Source organism: Equus przewalskii, chromosome 5, assembly GCF_037783145.1.
Source record: "Equus przewalskii isolate Varuska chromosome 5, EquPr2, whole genome shotgun sequence".
Lineage (NCBI taxonomy): Eukaryota > Metazoa > Chordata > Mammalia > Perissodactyla > Equidae > Equus > Equus przewalskii.
Window position 1 is genome coordinate 19,950,040 of NC_091835.1, and position 14,328 is coordinate 19,964,367.

Sequence of the window (14,328 nt, forward strand, 5' to 3'; positions counted from 1 at the left end):
TTAAACCTCCAAATCAATATATTATATTGAGTTTTAAAACTTTGGAGTGGAATTTTTTCTTCTTTTTTTTGGTGAGGAAGATTGGCCCTGAGCTAACATCTGCCATGAAAGACCGTGTCTCCTAAACTGACCTCCTGGCTGGACACCTGTACCAGTCTCCTCCCCAAAATACCTTGCAGTTCCAGGCAGGAGAGGCCCTCCTCTGATGCGGGGGATGGTAGAGGTCAAGAGGGCCCCTGCTGAGTCATGTGAGGCTTGGGAGAGGAGAGAGAGGGCTTGGGGCCTGTCCAGGGTGGTCACTTCGGAAAGCCCAGAGCCTGGCCCTGGGAGCAGAGCAGGCGGGGTCGTCTGCTAAAGCCAGTGGTGCTAACAGAGGACATCTACTGTCTCAGGAGAGACCCCCTCTCTGCACAGCCGAGATTAACTGGGGGCAACATGGCGGCCACAAAGACTAACTGACGCTTGTCCATTCTTAGAGGTAAGGCCACACATAGCAAGACACAAAACGTTAGCCCTTTAGAGATGGAAGTGACCTTGAAGTCTAAGTCCGGCCTACTCAGTTGACAGGGGGATGAAAGAGGGTCCCGTGAGGTCTCATGACTTCCTCCAGACCACACAGCCAGTTAGAGGCAGGGCCAGGAGAGCAACTGGGTTTTCTGAGCCCAGATTAGTGTTCGTGCATCTGTTCTGAGTTGTTTCCATCGTCTCTGTCTGAACATCCAAGAAATGCAAAGGGGTCTGTGCGTCTGGGTTCTGGGATGTGGAGCTCTGCTTGGCCTGTCCCCAGAGCCTGTTCCCTCAGCCCCTGGGCACTGTGCCACCTCCCCTGGCTTTCCCTCATCCTCTCACCAGAGAGGGCAGGGAGATGGCAGCTTGGCTGTCAGCCCCGGTCTACAGACTCACCAGGCCGGCGTACCTAAGAAGGCGGCAATTCATGCAGAGCCAGGAGGAGTCGGGGAGCTCAGCCTTCAAAGGGCCCTGTTCTTCATCTTGAGATTTCAGCGCTGGGACCACTCGGTCCCCGCGTCTCAACCCCTCCATGTGAAGACGAAAGGAAGGAATCTAAGACTTAACTGCAATACTCTAATCACACAGCTCTGAGCAGTGACGAAGCTGACTATACTTTTGGCAAGGTGTTCCTTTCTTGAAATTCATTTTTGTACTGTTTTTAGAGGAGGGTTTCAAACTAAGAGATGCCAAACATTTGGAAGCACAAAGAAGCTGGAAAAAAATACCATAATTCCACTAAGCAGACTCACATGTTCTTCTGGTCTTTTACCTGTGAACTTTTCTTTTTTTCCCCAAACTGAAATCACGCTGCAAAATTGATATAGGATGACGTTTTTCTCTCCTACTTGACATGATATCATAAGCATTTCCTCCATGTTATTTTCTTGCAAAATAGTGTGTCAAAGAGACATACTGTGAGTTATTAACCATTCCTCGAGTATTAGAAATTGAAGTTACTTCCGTTTTTATTCTGTTATAAATACACTGACGTGAACCTCTTTGTGAGTAAATCTTGGTCCTCATCTGTGATTATTTCTATAAATTGAATTGCTGAGTCCAAGATGAACATTTGAGATCTCTTGAAATGTGTTGTTCACAAACGTCAAGCACAACTCCCCATTATGAGGTAAAATGCCCTGAAATGGCTTTCTTCTTTTATAATTTTAAGCACCTGAGCACCCAGAAAAATTAAGTCATGCATTTATTCTTTAATTCATAAGTCATGGTTCCTGCTTTCTCTCTGATGTGCTTTATAATCTAGGTGAAAGACCAGAGGTAGACACACACAGAAAGTTCTAGAATCACAGAGGTCAGAAGGGCCCAACTAGAAAAGGTTCATTGACTCCCCATCAGGTGTTTGGCAGTAAGCTAGGGTACTAAACAAAGCAAATGTCTGTTGAGGCCTGACTGTGCGCCAGGCAATGTTCTGAGCCCTCAGCAGGTGTTCATGCATTTATCCTCACGATAACCCCATGGGGCAGATTACTGCCTCGTTCTCATCCCCATCTTACAGAGGAAGAAACTGAGGCAGAGGAGGATTAAGCCACTTCTGGTAAGTGGCTGAGCAGGAGGTCAAGTGCCTGAGGCTGCCCTTTCCTGCCTGGTGGACGTGTCACAGCACAGGGCGAGAAGTCCCAGCACAGGGTGTAAGCTCCAGGAGGACAGGGGTGTTGCTCCCTGCTGCATCCCTGGGGTCTGGTCACCTGGCAGGCTCTTGGTCAGTATTTGTTAAATGAATGAATGAAGGAATGGACACATCAAGGTACTGATTTGGTCATACTGGAGCCCAGAGTGGGTATGGGAGAAGGAGGAGAAGATCAGGAAAGGTGTGGACTTTGAAGGGCTTGGTGGGACCTGCCGGGGAGTTGGCATTCATTCCTACCACAGAGGAAAGATCTCAGGGGGTCTCACTGGGAGGCGCGGCTGACCCCGATTTTCATTTTAGAAAGAGAACCCCGGTAGAAATGAGGACAGAGTGAGAGATGTGGGCGGAGTAGGAAGGAGCCTGAGGGAGGGTGGGTTAGTAAAGGCCCTCGTGAAAAGTCCCGGAGACAAACTATGCAAGAGTGGAATGAAGCTGGGGCAGTGGGGGTGCATTGAAGGGAGTGGATTCCGGAAGTTTCTATGGCTCTGCAGCCCACAGGAGGTGGATGAGGATGAATATGTCATTGGGATCCTGGGAGACTGGGTGGTTTGGTGACAGGAGTCTAGATAGGCGATACCTGTGGAAGAACAGGTTTTTGGTGTAAAGATGGAAAACTCAGATGAGGTGGGGCTCTAGTGTCCACGGGCTATCCACCTTGGCAGCAGGAAGTGCGGATGGGAACTCAAGAATGGGGTCAAGGCTAGAAATGCGGATTTGGAAGGCATAGTGGGGAAAAGGCCCTGGAAAGCATGGGCTAGACAAAAGAGGAGGCCGTGAATTAGAAGAATTCCAGAAAGGCAGGAGAGGGCTGTCGGGCAGGCTACAGCGAGGATGTTGGGAGAAAGAACTCGTTGGAGATCTTGATGAGAAGGCTTCAGTGGGAGGCGGTGACACTGTGACAATGAATGAGGACAATTTATTCAAAAAGGTCTTAGTTAAGGTGAAAAGACAGGGTGATACCCAAGCTGGAAGGAAGCAGGTGGAAGCTGATTCTCAGTCGTGGTGGCCCACTGGACCAGCCAAGGGATGTCCAGGCGCCACCCGAGAGATTCCTATTTAATTGGCCTAGGGTGGGATCTTTCAAATGCACAGCCAAGGCTGAGAACCACTGACAGAAAAAGTTGTTGCTGTCCTTGTTTTAAGATGGAAAAATCTTAAGCCTGCTTGTAGGGTGAGGAGGAGGAGAAGGAGAAAATCCAGAAGAGTCAGCGTGGCTTTGGGAGCTGTCCCAGCAGGGTGACGAGGGAACCCAGGGGAGGTACGGAGAATGATGGGGCTAGAGGCAGATGGGGACACATTTGAAGGAGGCCTGGGAGACCCCTCTACTGTTTGTGAGCAGAAAAGTGAGGGGTTTATTTCTTGATGACTTCTTGAAGTGAGCTGCTCTGGGGAACGTGGGGAGGTGAGGCAGGCAAGTGAGGTCAACTGGAAAAACACAGGCTTTGAGGGCAGCCAACAGGGAAGGCAGAGAGGATGTCCAGAGGATGCTGGCCACCATGCTGGTTGGGAGCTGTGGGTTTGTCCTGGTGCTAAGCTAGGTGAAAGGGGCAAAGGAATGGGCCTAACAATTTGAGTCCAGCACAGAATTTGGGGCTCACCAAACTCAAAGTGTGTAGCATGCATAGCGGTGTGGGGGACGGGAATTGGCCACCCCAAGCTATGTCTCTTTGACATGAGGATTATTTTAGGCTGGTTACTTTTAAAAACTGCAGATGGGAAGGAGGCTCTGAGGAGTAGAATTTACTTATCCTTTGTTAAGAGACGTTTACATTGTAAAGGAAATCTCCATCTGTAAAGGTGTCTCCCTCTCTGTACCAGGAAGAAGGGGGGATGAACTTATCTCTAGAAACTCTTTATCAATGCCAAAGGCAAGGACTTAAATATGCATTTGTTTACTGTACTTGTGTGGTAATCTCCCAGGATCGACTCCCCCTCCACCCCCAACATCCTCCTTTGTTGTTAGCTGAAGATGGTATTTAAGGTGGTGGCTTCAGCCATTTTGGCAAGTTGCTCAGCTTGCCTGACCTCTCCCATGTATACATGTTATAAAGCTTTGTTTAATTTTCTCCTGTTATTCTGTCTCACGTGAATTTAATTCATTCTCCGGCCAGAAGAACCCACAGTGGGGAGAGGAAATGTCTTCCTCCCCTACAATGGTTATAAGATCAAGCAGACATGAGCTAGAATCTCAGATCTGTCACTAACTTGCAGATGAATTATTTAACCTCTCTGGGTCTCAATTTCTCCGGAGCCCTGGCAATAGCCAGCACTGTGGTCTAGGTTAAGATTCGGCACTCTCACCACCTGGGTCTGGGCTTGTTTCCTGGTCAGGGAACCACACCACCTGTCTGTCAGTTCTCATACTGTAGTGGTTGCGTGTTGCTGTGATGCTGAAAGCTATACCACATGTATTTCAAATACCAGCAGTGTCACCCAAGGTGGACAGGCTTCAGTGGAGCTTCCAGACTAGACAGACTAGGAAGAAGGACCTGGCCACCCACTTCCAACAAAACTGGCCAAGAAAACCCTAGGAATAGCAGCAGACTGTTGTCTGATACGGCACCAGAAGGTGAGCGGATGTCACCAAAAGACTGGACAGGGTTCCTTCCGCTCTACTGTCCACAGGGTCACTGGGAGTCAGAATCCACTTAATGGCACCAACCAACAAACAAAATGGGGATAATAATAAGACATATGTTATGGGGTATCATGAGTGAGGTAATTCATGCTGAGAGCTTAGCACAATGTCTTACACATAGTAGGTGATAGACATTAGCTATTGTCATAATTTAGCAAGTATTAGAGTACTGCTATGGACTGAATTGTTTCCCTCTAAATCCACATGTTCAAACCCTAACCCCTAATGTGACTGTATTTGGAGATAGGGTTTTTAGGAGGTAATTAAGATTAAATGAGATCATAAGGGTGGGGTCCTAATCCTATAGGGCTGGCGGCCTTATAAGAGGAGGAAGAGACGTCTCTCTCCACGTGCATGTACTGAGGCAGGGCCATGGGAGGACACAGGAGAAGGCGGCCGTCTCCAGGCAGGAAGAGGGCCCTCACCAGGACCCGCCCCTGCTGCCCCCTGATCTTGGACCCTCCAGAACTGCGAGGAAATAAATGGCTGTCGTTGAAGACGCCCCGTCTGTGCTATTTTGTTGTGGCAGTCTGAGCTGACTGAGATACCTACTACATGGCGTGTGGGCCGATGCTACAGCCGTGAGGGATGAAAAGACAAATGTGGACTCTCGAGAATGTGATAATCTGATGAGAAGATGAGAGAGGTGCATAAAAGACACTGCAATTGATGACAGGAAAACGCTCTGAGAGAAGAGCCGGCAACAGTCGTGGGGGCTCCGGGGGCTCAAAGAGGAGGGACAATATTCGATATTCAGCAAGAGTAATAGAAAAAGCCTGTGCTTCCGGCAGCCTGGAAGAGGGGATGCAGTGGGAGCAGAGGGTGGCAGGGATGGTGGAAGGAAGAGCAGGGGTGGAGGGGCATTTCAGAGGTGACTTTCATGCAGTTTTAGGAGCCGATCCAACGGCAAGGATGTAGTCAGGAAAACCTGGGGCTTCCTGAGACCCAGGGGCAGCCACGCAGGAGGAAGAAGTCGCAAGATTCTGGTGGGAATGAGGCTGGAACCTACAGGGTGGGCTTCCTTGGTTTATGGTTTTGGTACATCAGTTAAGAAAGCCGCTGGCTGTTGAGAGCAAAGAGGAAGAGGAGCAGAATAAGAAGCTGGGAAGCAGTTGACACGCAATTGCCTCGGAAAGCGAGTGGCTGTTGGCAGAAAATGCATTTAGGAAACGCAGTAACAGGCCCTGCCAAGGGAGAGTTGTCGTGATTCAGGCTTGGGAAGGGTCCGGGGCCAGAACTGAGGCTGGAGGTGGTGCAGGAGCCTGGGCAGTGTGGCACGTGTCAGCAGCAGGCGGTGGGTGGCTGAGGGCTTGGCTTGGGGCTGGAGAGTTGCTGTCTCCAGAGTTTGGCAAATCTGACCCAAGGGGAAGACAGTCAGGAGGGGGCGGTTGCTATGACAACACAGGTACGTGGGGGCTATCCCAGAGCCTCGCTTTACACACCAGGTGTGGGCTTGGTACAAGCAAGATGCAAAGCTTCACAGACCTCCTCCGAGGCCAGCGGGCCAGCCTCTTCACGTTTTCATGTTCAGCCCAGGAAACACGCCCAGGCAGTTTTCTTGGAAAGGGAATGTATACGTTTTTTTAAAAATTCAAATCATATAAATATAAGGGGACAGCTCATTTTTAAATGAACACTGTGATGAAAGTCAAGAATCCTTTTGTAACACGAGTGAGCTAGGCCTGCTTTTTAAAAACCTATTTCATAAGCAGGATTTTCATCCATGTCACTTTCCTAAAGTGGGACACTCCAGAATTGTCCCTCTGGGCTGAAGGAAATCGTGAGCCCTGATTCCTATACACAGTGGGTATAAGCAATTGGTGTAACCACTTTAGAAGACAAGATGGCGGAATCGGTCAAAACTAAAAATGCACAAACTTTTGACTCCTAGTTGCTCTTCTAGGATTTATCTTGCAGATACACTGACTGCACGGGGCCCAAAGACACACGGCTAGTGTGTGCATTGTGGCGTGGTTTATAACAGCAAGCACCGGAAACAATCTAAGTGTCCATCAGAAGGAGTTTGGTTCAATGCGCTGCACTATGGCACGCGATAGCATGCTGGCTTTAAAAAGAATGTGGTAGTTACAAAAAAGCTCCAGGAAATGCTCAGAAATACTAAGTGAAAAAAGCAAGCTGTACAACAGAGTGAAAAAGAAAAGAGGCCTTGCAAAAATATGTTACACATGCACAGAAAGTTTTGCAAGAAAGCACAAGATGCTGGCCCTGGGACAAAGGGAATGGGGTCTGGGCTGGCAGGAAAACTTTATTTTCATTGTGTTGCTTGAATTTTTGCTATGTGCATGTACTACTTTTCAATTACAAAAAACAAAAAAGGTTAAAGAGAAAGAGTCAGTCTCTTCCTTATGAGTCCTGAGGGGCGGGCGCCAAGGGAGGTGTCTCCTGGAATGCATGCAACCAGCTCTCCACATAAAGCCTCCAGGATTTCACAAACACCTTCTGGAACTGGGGTTGTCTTTTTATTTATTTAATTTTTATTGTAAAAAAGTAGTGTGTGGTTGTAAAGGAGATCTGGGAATATAGAAGGAAGAAAAAAGATTGCTCGTGGATATGCCACCTAACTCAGCACTCTTCATGTTCAATGATTTCCTGAGAGAAAGTTTTTTCCATAGTTGGACTCAACATCTCCAATCTCTCTCTTGATTTTTTTTTCTTTTTTTAACTTGCCATTGTATTACGAATATTTTCCCGTGCCCTTAAAAATATCGGAAAGAGACACAAGTTACTTTTGTAGATGCGATTCTTCCTTACTCGATTCTTTCCAAAGTCAAGCCGAATTCTCCTTGTTGCAGTTCAAGCCCATTCGAGTTTCCAGCATCTTCGGTGAAGGGGAGAGCCGCTCGCTGCCGGGTCTTTGGTATTCACGGGCATCCTTGAGCACAGTCATGGACTCCGTGGGCCCTTGGACGCCTTGGGAAATCGCCTCCGTCCCTGTGGGCGTTGCTACTGTGGGCACAGGAGAGTTGGGCTCTTGGAAAGTGACAACGCCGACTCAATGATGGAGGCCAGAGTTCGAGGCTCCCCCTGGTGGCGGGAAATCACCGGCTCGGAAGCTGACCCATTCTGGTTATTTTTAGTCGCAGGTGAACAGCGCTTTTGCAGAATCCTGTTGTCTTTCAAACCGGGATTGTTAAACCAATGTCGAGGGTCTGACGCCGCTGGCTGCTGGAGCCCACCGAGGCCCCACCCTTCCGGCACCAGTCGGACCCGCCCAGTCCAGAGCCCTCACCGGGCGCGGGGCACCTTCCCTAACTTCAGACCCGCCCCTCGGCGGAGGTGTTACTACCTCCTTCAGAGAGACTCAAGCTGAGATTCAGACGTGAGATATTTGTGGCAGAGCTGGCCCCCGCCTCGCTCCTGGGTGTGTCATTCAGGGTCATTACAGCTCTGGAACAGAGTGATCAGAGACGTCAGGAGGAAAGAGGGTGAACCGTGCTGTGTGCTAAGACCTGGTGTCCCACCTCTCAGGATGCCCCAGGCCCTGGGAGGCCTCAGGCTCGTGGGCCTGTGAGGAGCCCAGCCAAGCGTGCAGAGGCCCACTGAACCAAACGTGTGTCTGAGCGGTCGGGGGAGAGGATCTGGAAAGGCCACCTTGAAGACACCCGCAGCAGAAGTGGAGCCCAGACTCCCCGTGAGGAGAAGGCAGGCAGGTGGTGCCAGGCATCCTGATGGAACCTCAAAAGAAACTGAGGAGGGTAGGCTGGGAGAGACGGGGCTGAAGAGGGAGGAGCCCTTCCTTCCTGGCTGAGGGTCAGGAGGTATGATCCTGGTTATGTTTGGAGGCGCCCCAGCTCTGCAGGAGATCTCCAGCTGGGCAGATCTGATCAGAGACTGGGACCCCTCCCTCCCCCCGCGTCAACAGTAAGCATCTTTGGCTTTGATTGCGGGGGGTGGCAGTGGGGGCAGGGTACATTCTCAGGACAGAGGAGCCTGTCACTCCTTCCTGATGGAGGTCTGGCCCACTTGCCCTGGGCCCCCTGGCACTGGGAAGGATGGTGCTGGATCACGGGAGGCTCAGGCCTCCTGGTCCTCCGCTGGTCCTCTGTGAGTGGCCACCCCATCCCCTTCTCCAGCTCAAGATACCTTTTTATCAGGTCTGGAGGTGAGGGAAGTTCACTTCTGTTTATACCCGCCAGTGAGCAGCTTCCGAACTTCATAGTCCAGTATTTCCTTCTGTATTAGTCAGAGTTCTGCAGAGAAGTAGTGCCAATAGAATGTGTATATATATAGACAGAGAGAGAGAGAGAGATTTATTTTAGGGAATTGGTTCATGTGATTTGGAGGCTGGCAAGTCAAAAACCTGCAGGATGGGCTGGCAGGCTGGAGACCCACGGAGGAGTCGATGCTGCAGTTGGAGTCTGAAAGCCATCTGCAGAGTGAATTCCCTCTTCTTTGGGAACCTCAGTCTTTTTCTGTTAAGGTTTTCAACTGATTGGGTGAGGCCAGCCCACAACATGGAAGGTAATCTTCTTCACTCAGAGTCTACTGGTTGAAATGCTAACCACACCTAAAAATGTCTTCATAGAAACGTCTAGAGTAATGCTTGACCAAATATCTGGATTCTGTGGCCCAGCCAAGTAGATACACAAAATTGACTATCACAGCTTCCTTTGCTTTCGGGGACTCAGTGTTACCACTTTCATCCTCCCGGCTCTGTAGGAACCAGTGGGGGACACTCACCTGTCTGTCCAGGCTGGTAGGGAGTGGGGAGCCCTGGGGTACAGTAAAGGGCTTCAGTGAGCACAGGACGGGGAGGGAAGCATGATGATTAATACTCAGAAATACTGCCCGGTCATGTGTGGAGTAACTCTGCATCTCTACCTCCTCCCCCACCCCTCGTCCCTGCAGCCGGGACTTCACGGTCCATCTCCCAGCTCAGCCCCTTCTCAGACCCCTCTGCTTCCTGTCCAGGGTGGAAGGACCCTGGACGAGTGTCTTAATCGTGGTCCGAATTATACCTCTCTCCTAGCCTACCCTGATGCTGTCCTGGGGCTCAGATGGAAAGTTCTAGTCTGTCCCTGGGACCTGACCTGACATGAGTTTTCAGAAACAGAATCCCTCCTATGCCTTGGTGCCTGCCATGTAAGCTCATTTCTTCAACACTGAGGTTTTGTCTGTTCTTCCCAGAGCTTCTAGAGATGGCCAAGTGCCCATGACCCGGTACCTGCCAGACCACCCTGATGCTGCTCACTGCCCTGACTTCCTAGAAAATTTCCAAGCCCCCTCCAGTGCTTGGGATTGACCAGGGCTGGCAGTGCAGTTGGATGGGGTGCCCCAGCCTGGTCCTGGGCCCACATAAGCCCTGACCACACTTTTCCTCTTCAGCTGCTTTCCAACCCTCTGTCCTACATGTAGGATTGACCAGATGCCCCAAGGAGCTCTGAGACTCAAGCCTTTGGGATCTTTCTGGAGGCCCATGGCTAGGTGTAGCTCAAGGGAGCCCCCTGGGGAGCAGGTCACTCCTTCTGACCAGTGTGGTATTTCTTTTGTGCGATGGCACAAATTTGGGCCTCTAGAATGATGCTGAGATCCTGATATGGGATGACTCTTATGTCAGATATGAGACGAGTTGAGGGCTCTGGGCTGTGAATGGTCCATGGCCAATCCTTGACCACACCATGTGAGGGCCTACCGGTCGCGTTCACCTACAGTGCTCTACCCACGGTGGTGCCTCCGTTCAATAGCACTGAGGGTGACAGGGAAGGTGGCAGACGTCCTTTACCTTCTGCCTCCCCGCCAACAGCACCTGGACAGTCACTCCATCCCCTCTGGAAGCTCCCGTGTGGGTATCAGGCACTGTCGAGTCCTCCAATGGCTCTGGAGACCATTGCCCTACAACACTTATGAGCTCCTCCAGTCAACTGAGGTCGAGTTCTCCAGGATGCTCTTAATCATGCCAGGTGCGGCATGGATATTCTTTGAGAAGGGGGCTGTGGAGGGCAGGGGTGCCGTCATCATTGGAAGAGATCACAATACAGGGATGTGGTGATTACAGCCTAAAAGTTCAAGAGCAGATGGTTGGAAGATGTGTTGTTCTACCTTCATGCTATAAAATTCAGAACAGTAGCATTAACATGACCAGAAAATGAATTGTCGTTAACATTTTCCTGCATGCTCTGGATAAGATAGGCATTTGCGGTTATCAACAAAGCAAAGGAACAACCTCAGAGGGAATCGCTGGAGACCAGTGTACGCGGGCGGCACAGGGATGAAGCAGTGTTACTGGTAAAGATGTAACTAGCGATAAACAAATGGGAATAGGAAACACAGAAGCAAGAAGAAGATCTATGTGTTGTCAAAATGACCCAGTTCTGAAGAGCCACAGCGTCCTGACTAAAGCAGCATGGCTGCCCTCCTCTCGCTGTACAAGATGCGACATCAACCAGGAATGGTCATTTGACAATCAACGGGACCTGAACAGGAAGAGAGGACCTGGACATCGAGAGGACCTGGACATCGCGAAGACTCTTCAAGTGTGCTGATGGGACGTTGAACATATACATAATTACCTCCTGTCTGTCCATTATTCTAAATCTTCATTGATAAATCACTATACCTCCCATGGGGCCATGAATTTCATAATACCATTTTTAATTAAATTGTTTATATAGACGGGGCCCTACAAAAAATATTTACCCAGGCCCCAGACACCACCATAAGGGCAGCCCTGACCTAGATGTTGGGGTTTTCTGAATGTGGGGGGCAGAAGGGCGGGGGCAGAAGGGCAGGGGCACAAGGAAGCGGACCATGTCAGATGGTTCAGGCAGTTGGGTTGGGAAGGAAAGGAAGATGGAATGGGCCTTAAGAATTAGGGAAACGTTTGTGTTGTGTGTGTGTGTCATGTATGTGTCATGTGTGTTGTGTGTATCATGTGTGTGTTGTGTGCATCAAAGGGAAATCACACTGGAGTCAGATGGCAAGGACAGTCTCGCTGCCTCCCGCCCTCCCCTCGACTCTGCTGAGATGTAGGACTCAGTGGAACAGAGGTGTGGGAGAAGGAGGGTGGGAAGCTGGAGAGTGTGCGGGAAGACAGGAACAAGTGGGAGAGTCCTGGACGTGGTGGAGGGTCGCTAGGGATGAGCTGGTCAAGTACCAGGCTCCTTCTGGTGGACTCTAGAGAGACCAGGGGACTTGGAGGCGGAGAGCAATGCGGAAGTTGGTGGAGATCTGCAGGGAAGCGAGGAGAAGGGTGCAAAGTATATGATGGGAGTGTGGGCACGACATGGAGCTGAGGTGGGGACAAGGGAAAGAGAGGCCTCCACGGCGGCTGCTGGGGCATCTGCATCCCCAGGGCCCAGCTGGCTTCGGGAAGGCCAGAGTATGGAGGCCAGCTCTTAGACCCACCCGTGTCCCCACATCTAGGTCAGGGCCTGCCCAGAGGGCCCTTGATTCATATTTGCTGAAGGTTTGGGAGTTTAGCCCTTGGGGCCAGTGGGAGGAGTCAGGGGAGGGGACAGTCATCAGGGGAGAGGAAGCTCAGAGCAGCCTGGGGAGGAACTGGCTTTGGGAAGTGGGGGTGTGGACAGGGGAGTTACCAAAAGGGCTTGAGTTACGGAAGGGAACTTCACTTGGAGCCCAGAGAAGGCCTGAAGCCGGGCCTCTCTGCTCTTGTCCTCAGAAGCGGGTTGCGGTCAGTCCGCCAGGATGAGAGCACTTTGCTGGCTCAGAATCACCTGCTGCATGTGCTGCTGCAGTGGGAGGTGCTGGGCTCCCTGCACAGATGAGCATCTTTAGGGGCAACTTTCCTCAAGGTGGAGAAAAGGAAACCGCAGCTCAGAGAGAGAAGAAGCCTGGAGAAGAAGAATGCAGAGGAGCTGGGTTCCCATGGAGGCTTGCCTGGCTCAGGCCCCTGGAGGGGGTTCCGCTGTCCAATCTGGGAGGCGAGGCCTGGATGGGGGACTGGGGGGCCACTCCTTGTGCAACAGGTCAGCACTTGCCCCTTCACCCTGCTGGGCCTGACCCAAAGACGGAGAGCACTCGGTCTGGGATCCAAAGAGGGTGGGCATCCACTTTGGAGCCCTCAGAATGTGCTGATCCTGGATGGTGGCCCGTGGGAGGCAGCTCCCCCTTGAGCCGTGGGCAAGCACGGCCATGCTCAGCCTCGGAGGAGGCGCAGGCCCACTGGCCACCCCACCTCTGCTGAGAAGTAGGATGCAGGAAGCAACATCACCCTTGGCCAGGGGGCCTGCTTGCCCGTGGGGAAGTGTGGGCTTCCCGAGTGTCCTGGAAAGACCCAGAGAGGAAAACCCAGCCCACATTCACGCTCCCATGAGGATGAGTATAAAGGTGTCACAGAGCTGTCACCTGGGCCCTCGGAGCCCTCGGGTGGTGTCACCCAGGTCTTCCCAGCTCCCAGGGCTGCGTGGTGTCTGGATGGCTATGAGTCTCCAGTATGGGGAGGGGGCTCGACTTTACCCCTGCCCCTCAGCCTGGCTCTGTCCTGGGGGTCGGCCTTGTCCTCACGCAGAAGGGTCTGCTGTGTGAGCCCCTGTTCTCTGGGTATTTTAGACAGAGGGCCGGGGAGGAGAGTTGAAAAGCCCTGGGGTGGAGCAGAAGGGCAGAGTCTGTCCAGGGTGGGGCCATCCCCTGTGGGCATCGGGACAGGCCCCGGAATGGCCACTGCTTTGGCCCGTCCACGGCTGCTAGGCCACATTTCAGAAGTCAGCCATGAGCCTCCTGATGCCAAAGGGGCGGACAGTTCCCCAGCTGACGTTTGGCCCTCTGGGGACTGAGACCCATTAAAGGAAAGAGAAAGGGCGGGAGAGGCCGGGGAGGGGGCAGCGGGCAGGGGGTGGGCGGGGTGGGAAGGTGGAGGACCAGCCGGCTCTCTCTCTCTCGCTTGGGCTCTGCAATGAGGAAGTTCTCTGCAGCTCGTTTCCTTTCCCTCGTTGAGTGCTGAAACAGGAAGTCGGTCAGTGAGCTGGTGGCAGCAGCCGGGCCAACCAACTGGGGACAGACGGCACATCCAGGTTGCCGAGCAGGGGCCTCAGAGGCCCTCAGTGGCACGTCGGTCCTGGGGGTGGCTGCCACCCCGGCCCTAGGAGGCCCACGGCCACCATGGTCCCCTGCTGGAACCATGGCAACATCACCCGCTCTAAGGCTGAGGAGCTGCTCTCCAGGACGGGCAAGGACGGGAGTTTCCTCGTGCGGGCCAGCGAGTCCATCTCCCGGGCGTATGCGCTGTGCGTGCTGTAAGTACAGTGGTCCCCACCCGGCCCCTCCACCCCCGGCCCAACCTCTCCTGTCCAGGCACAGAGATGATGGAGGTGCCACTAGGGAAACAGGACGCCAGCCGGGGGCTTAACCAGGGGCCTGGCACTGGGATGGGTTGTTTTCATGTCATGAGCTGGAGTGCTCTGACTCGCACACTCCCTGGGGTTGTTGGTGGGTCCAGCTGGGGCCCATTGTGGACCCGCTGGCCTTGGCGTTTGGGTTTTGCAGTGGTGGAGCCCTCCAGAGCCACCCTGGGGCCTGGTCGCACACCCCAGCTGCCCGTGAGCCACAGTGCCGGGGG

The 14,328-nt window shown here is 52.2% G+C and overlaps 1 protein-coding gene across 1 annotated transcript in view; it reads left to right on the forward strand.

The window, feature by feature from the left end:
- Positions 1-12,380: 12,380 nt before the first annotated feature.
- The window catches only part of INPP5D (inositol polyphosphate-5-phosphatase D), a 123,106-nt gene continuing 121,158 nt past the window's right edge, over positions 12,381-14,328 (forward strand). Inside the window, exon 1 of the mRNA XM_070618576.1 lies at positions 12,381-14,005. Coding sequence (XP_070474677.1) covers positions 13,872-14,005 — 134 coding nt within the window. The 5' untranslated portion in view covers positions 12,381-13,871. The remainder of the gene's footprint in view (positions 14,006-14,328) is intronic.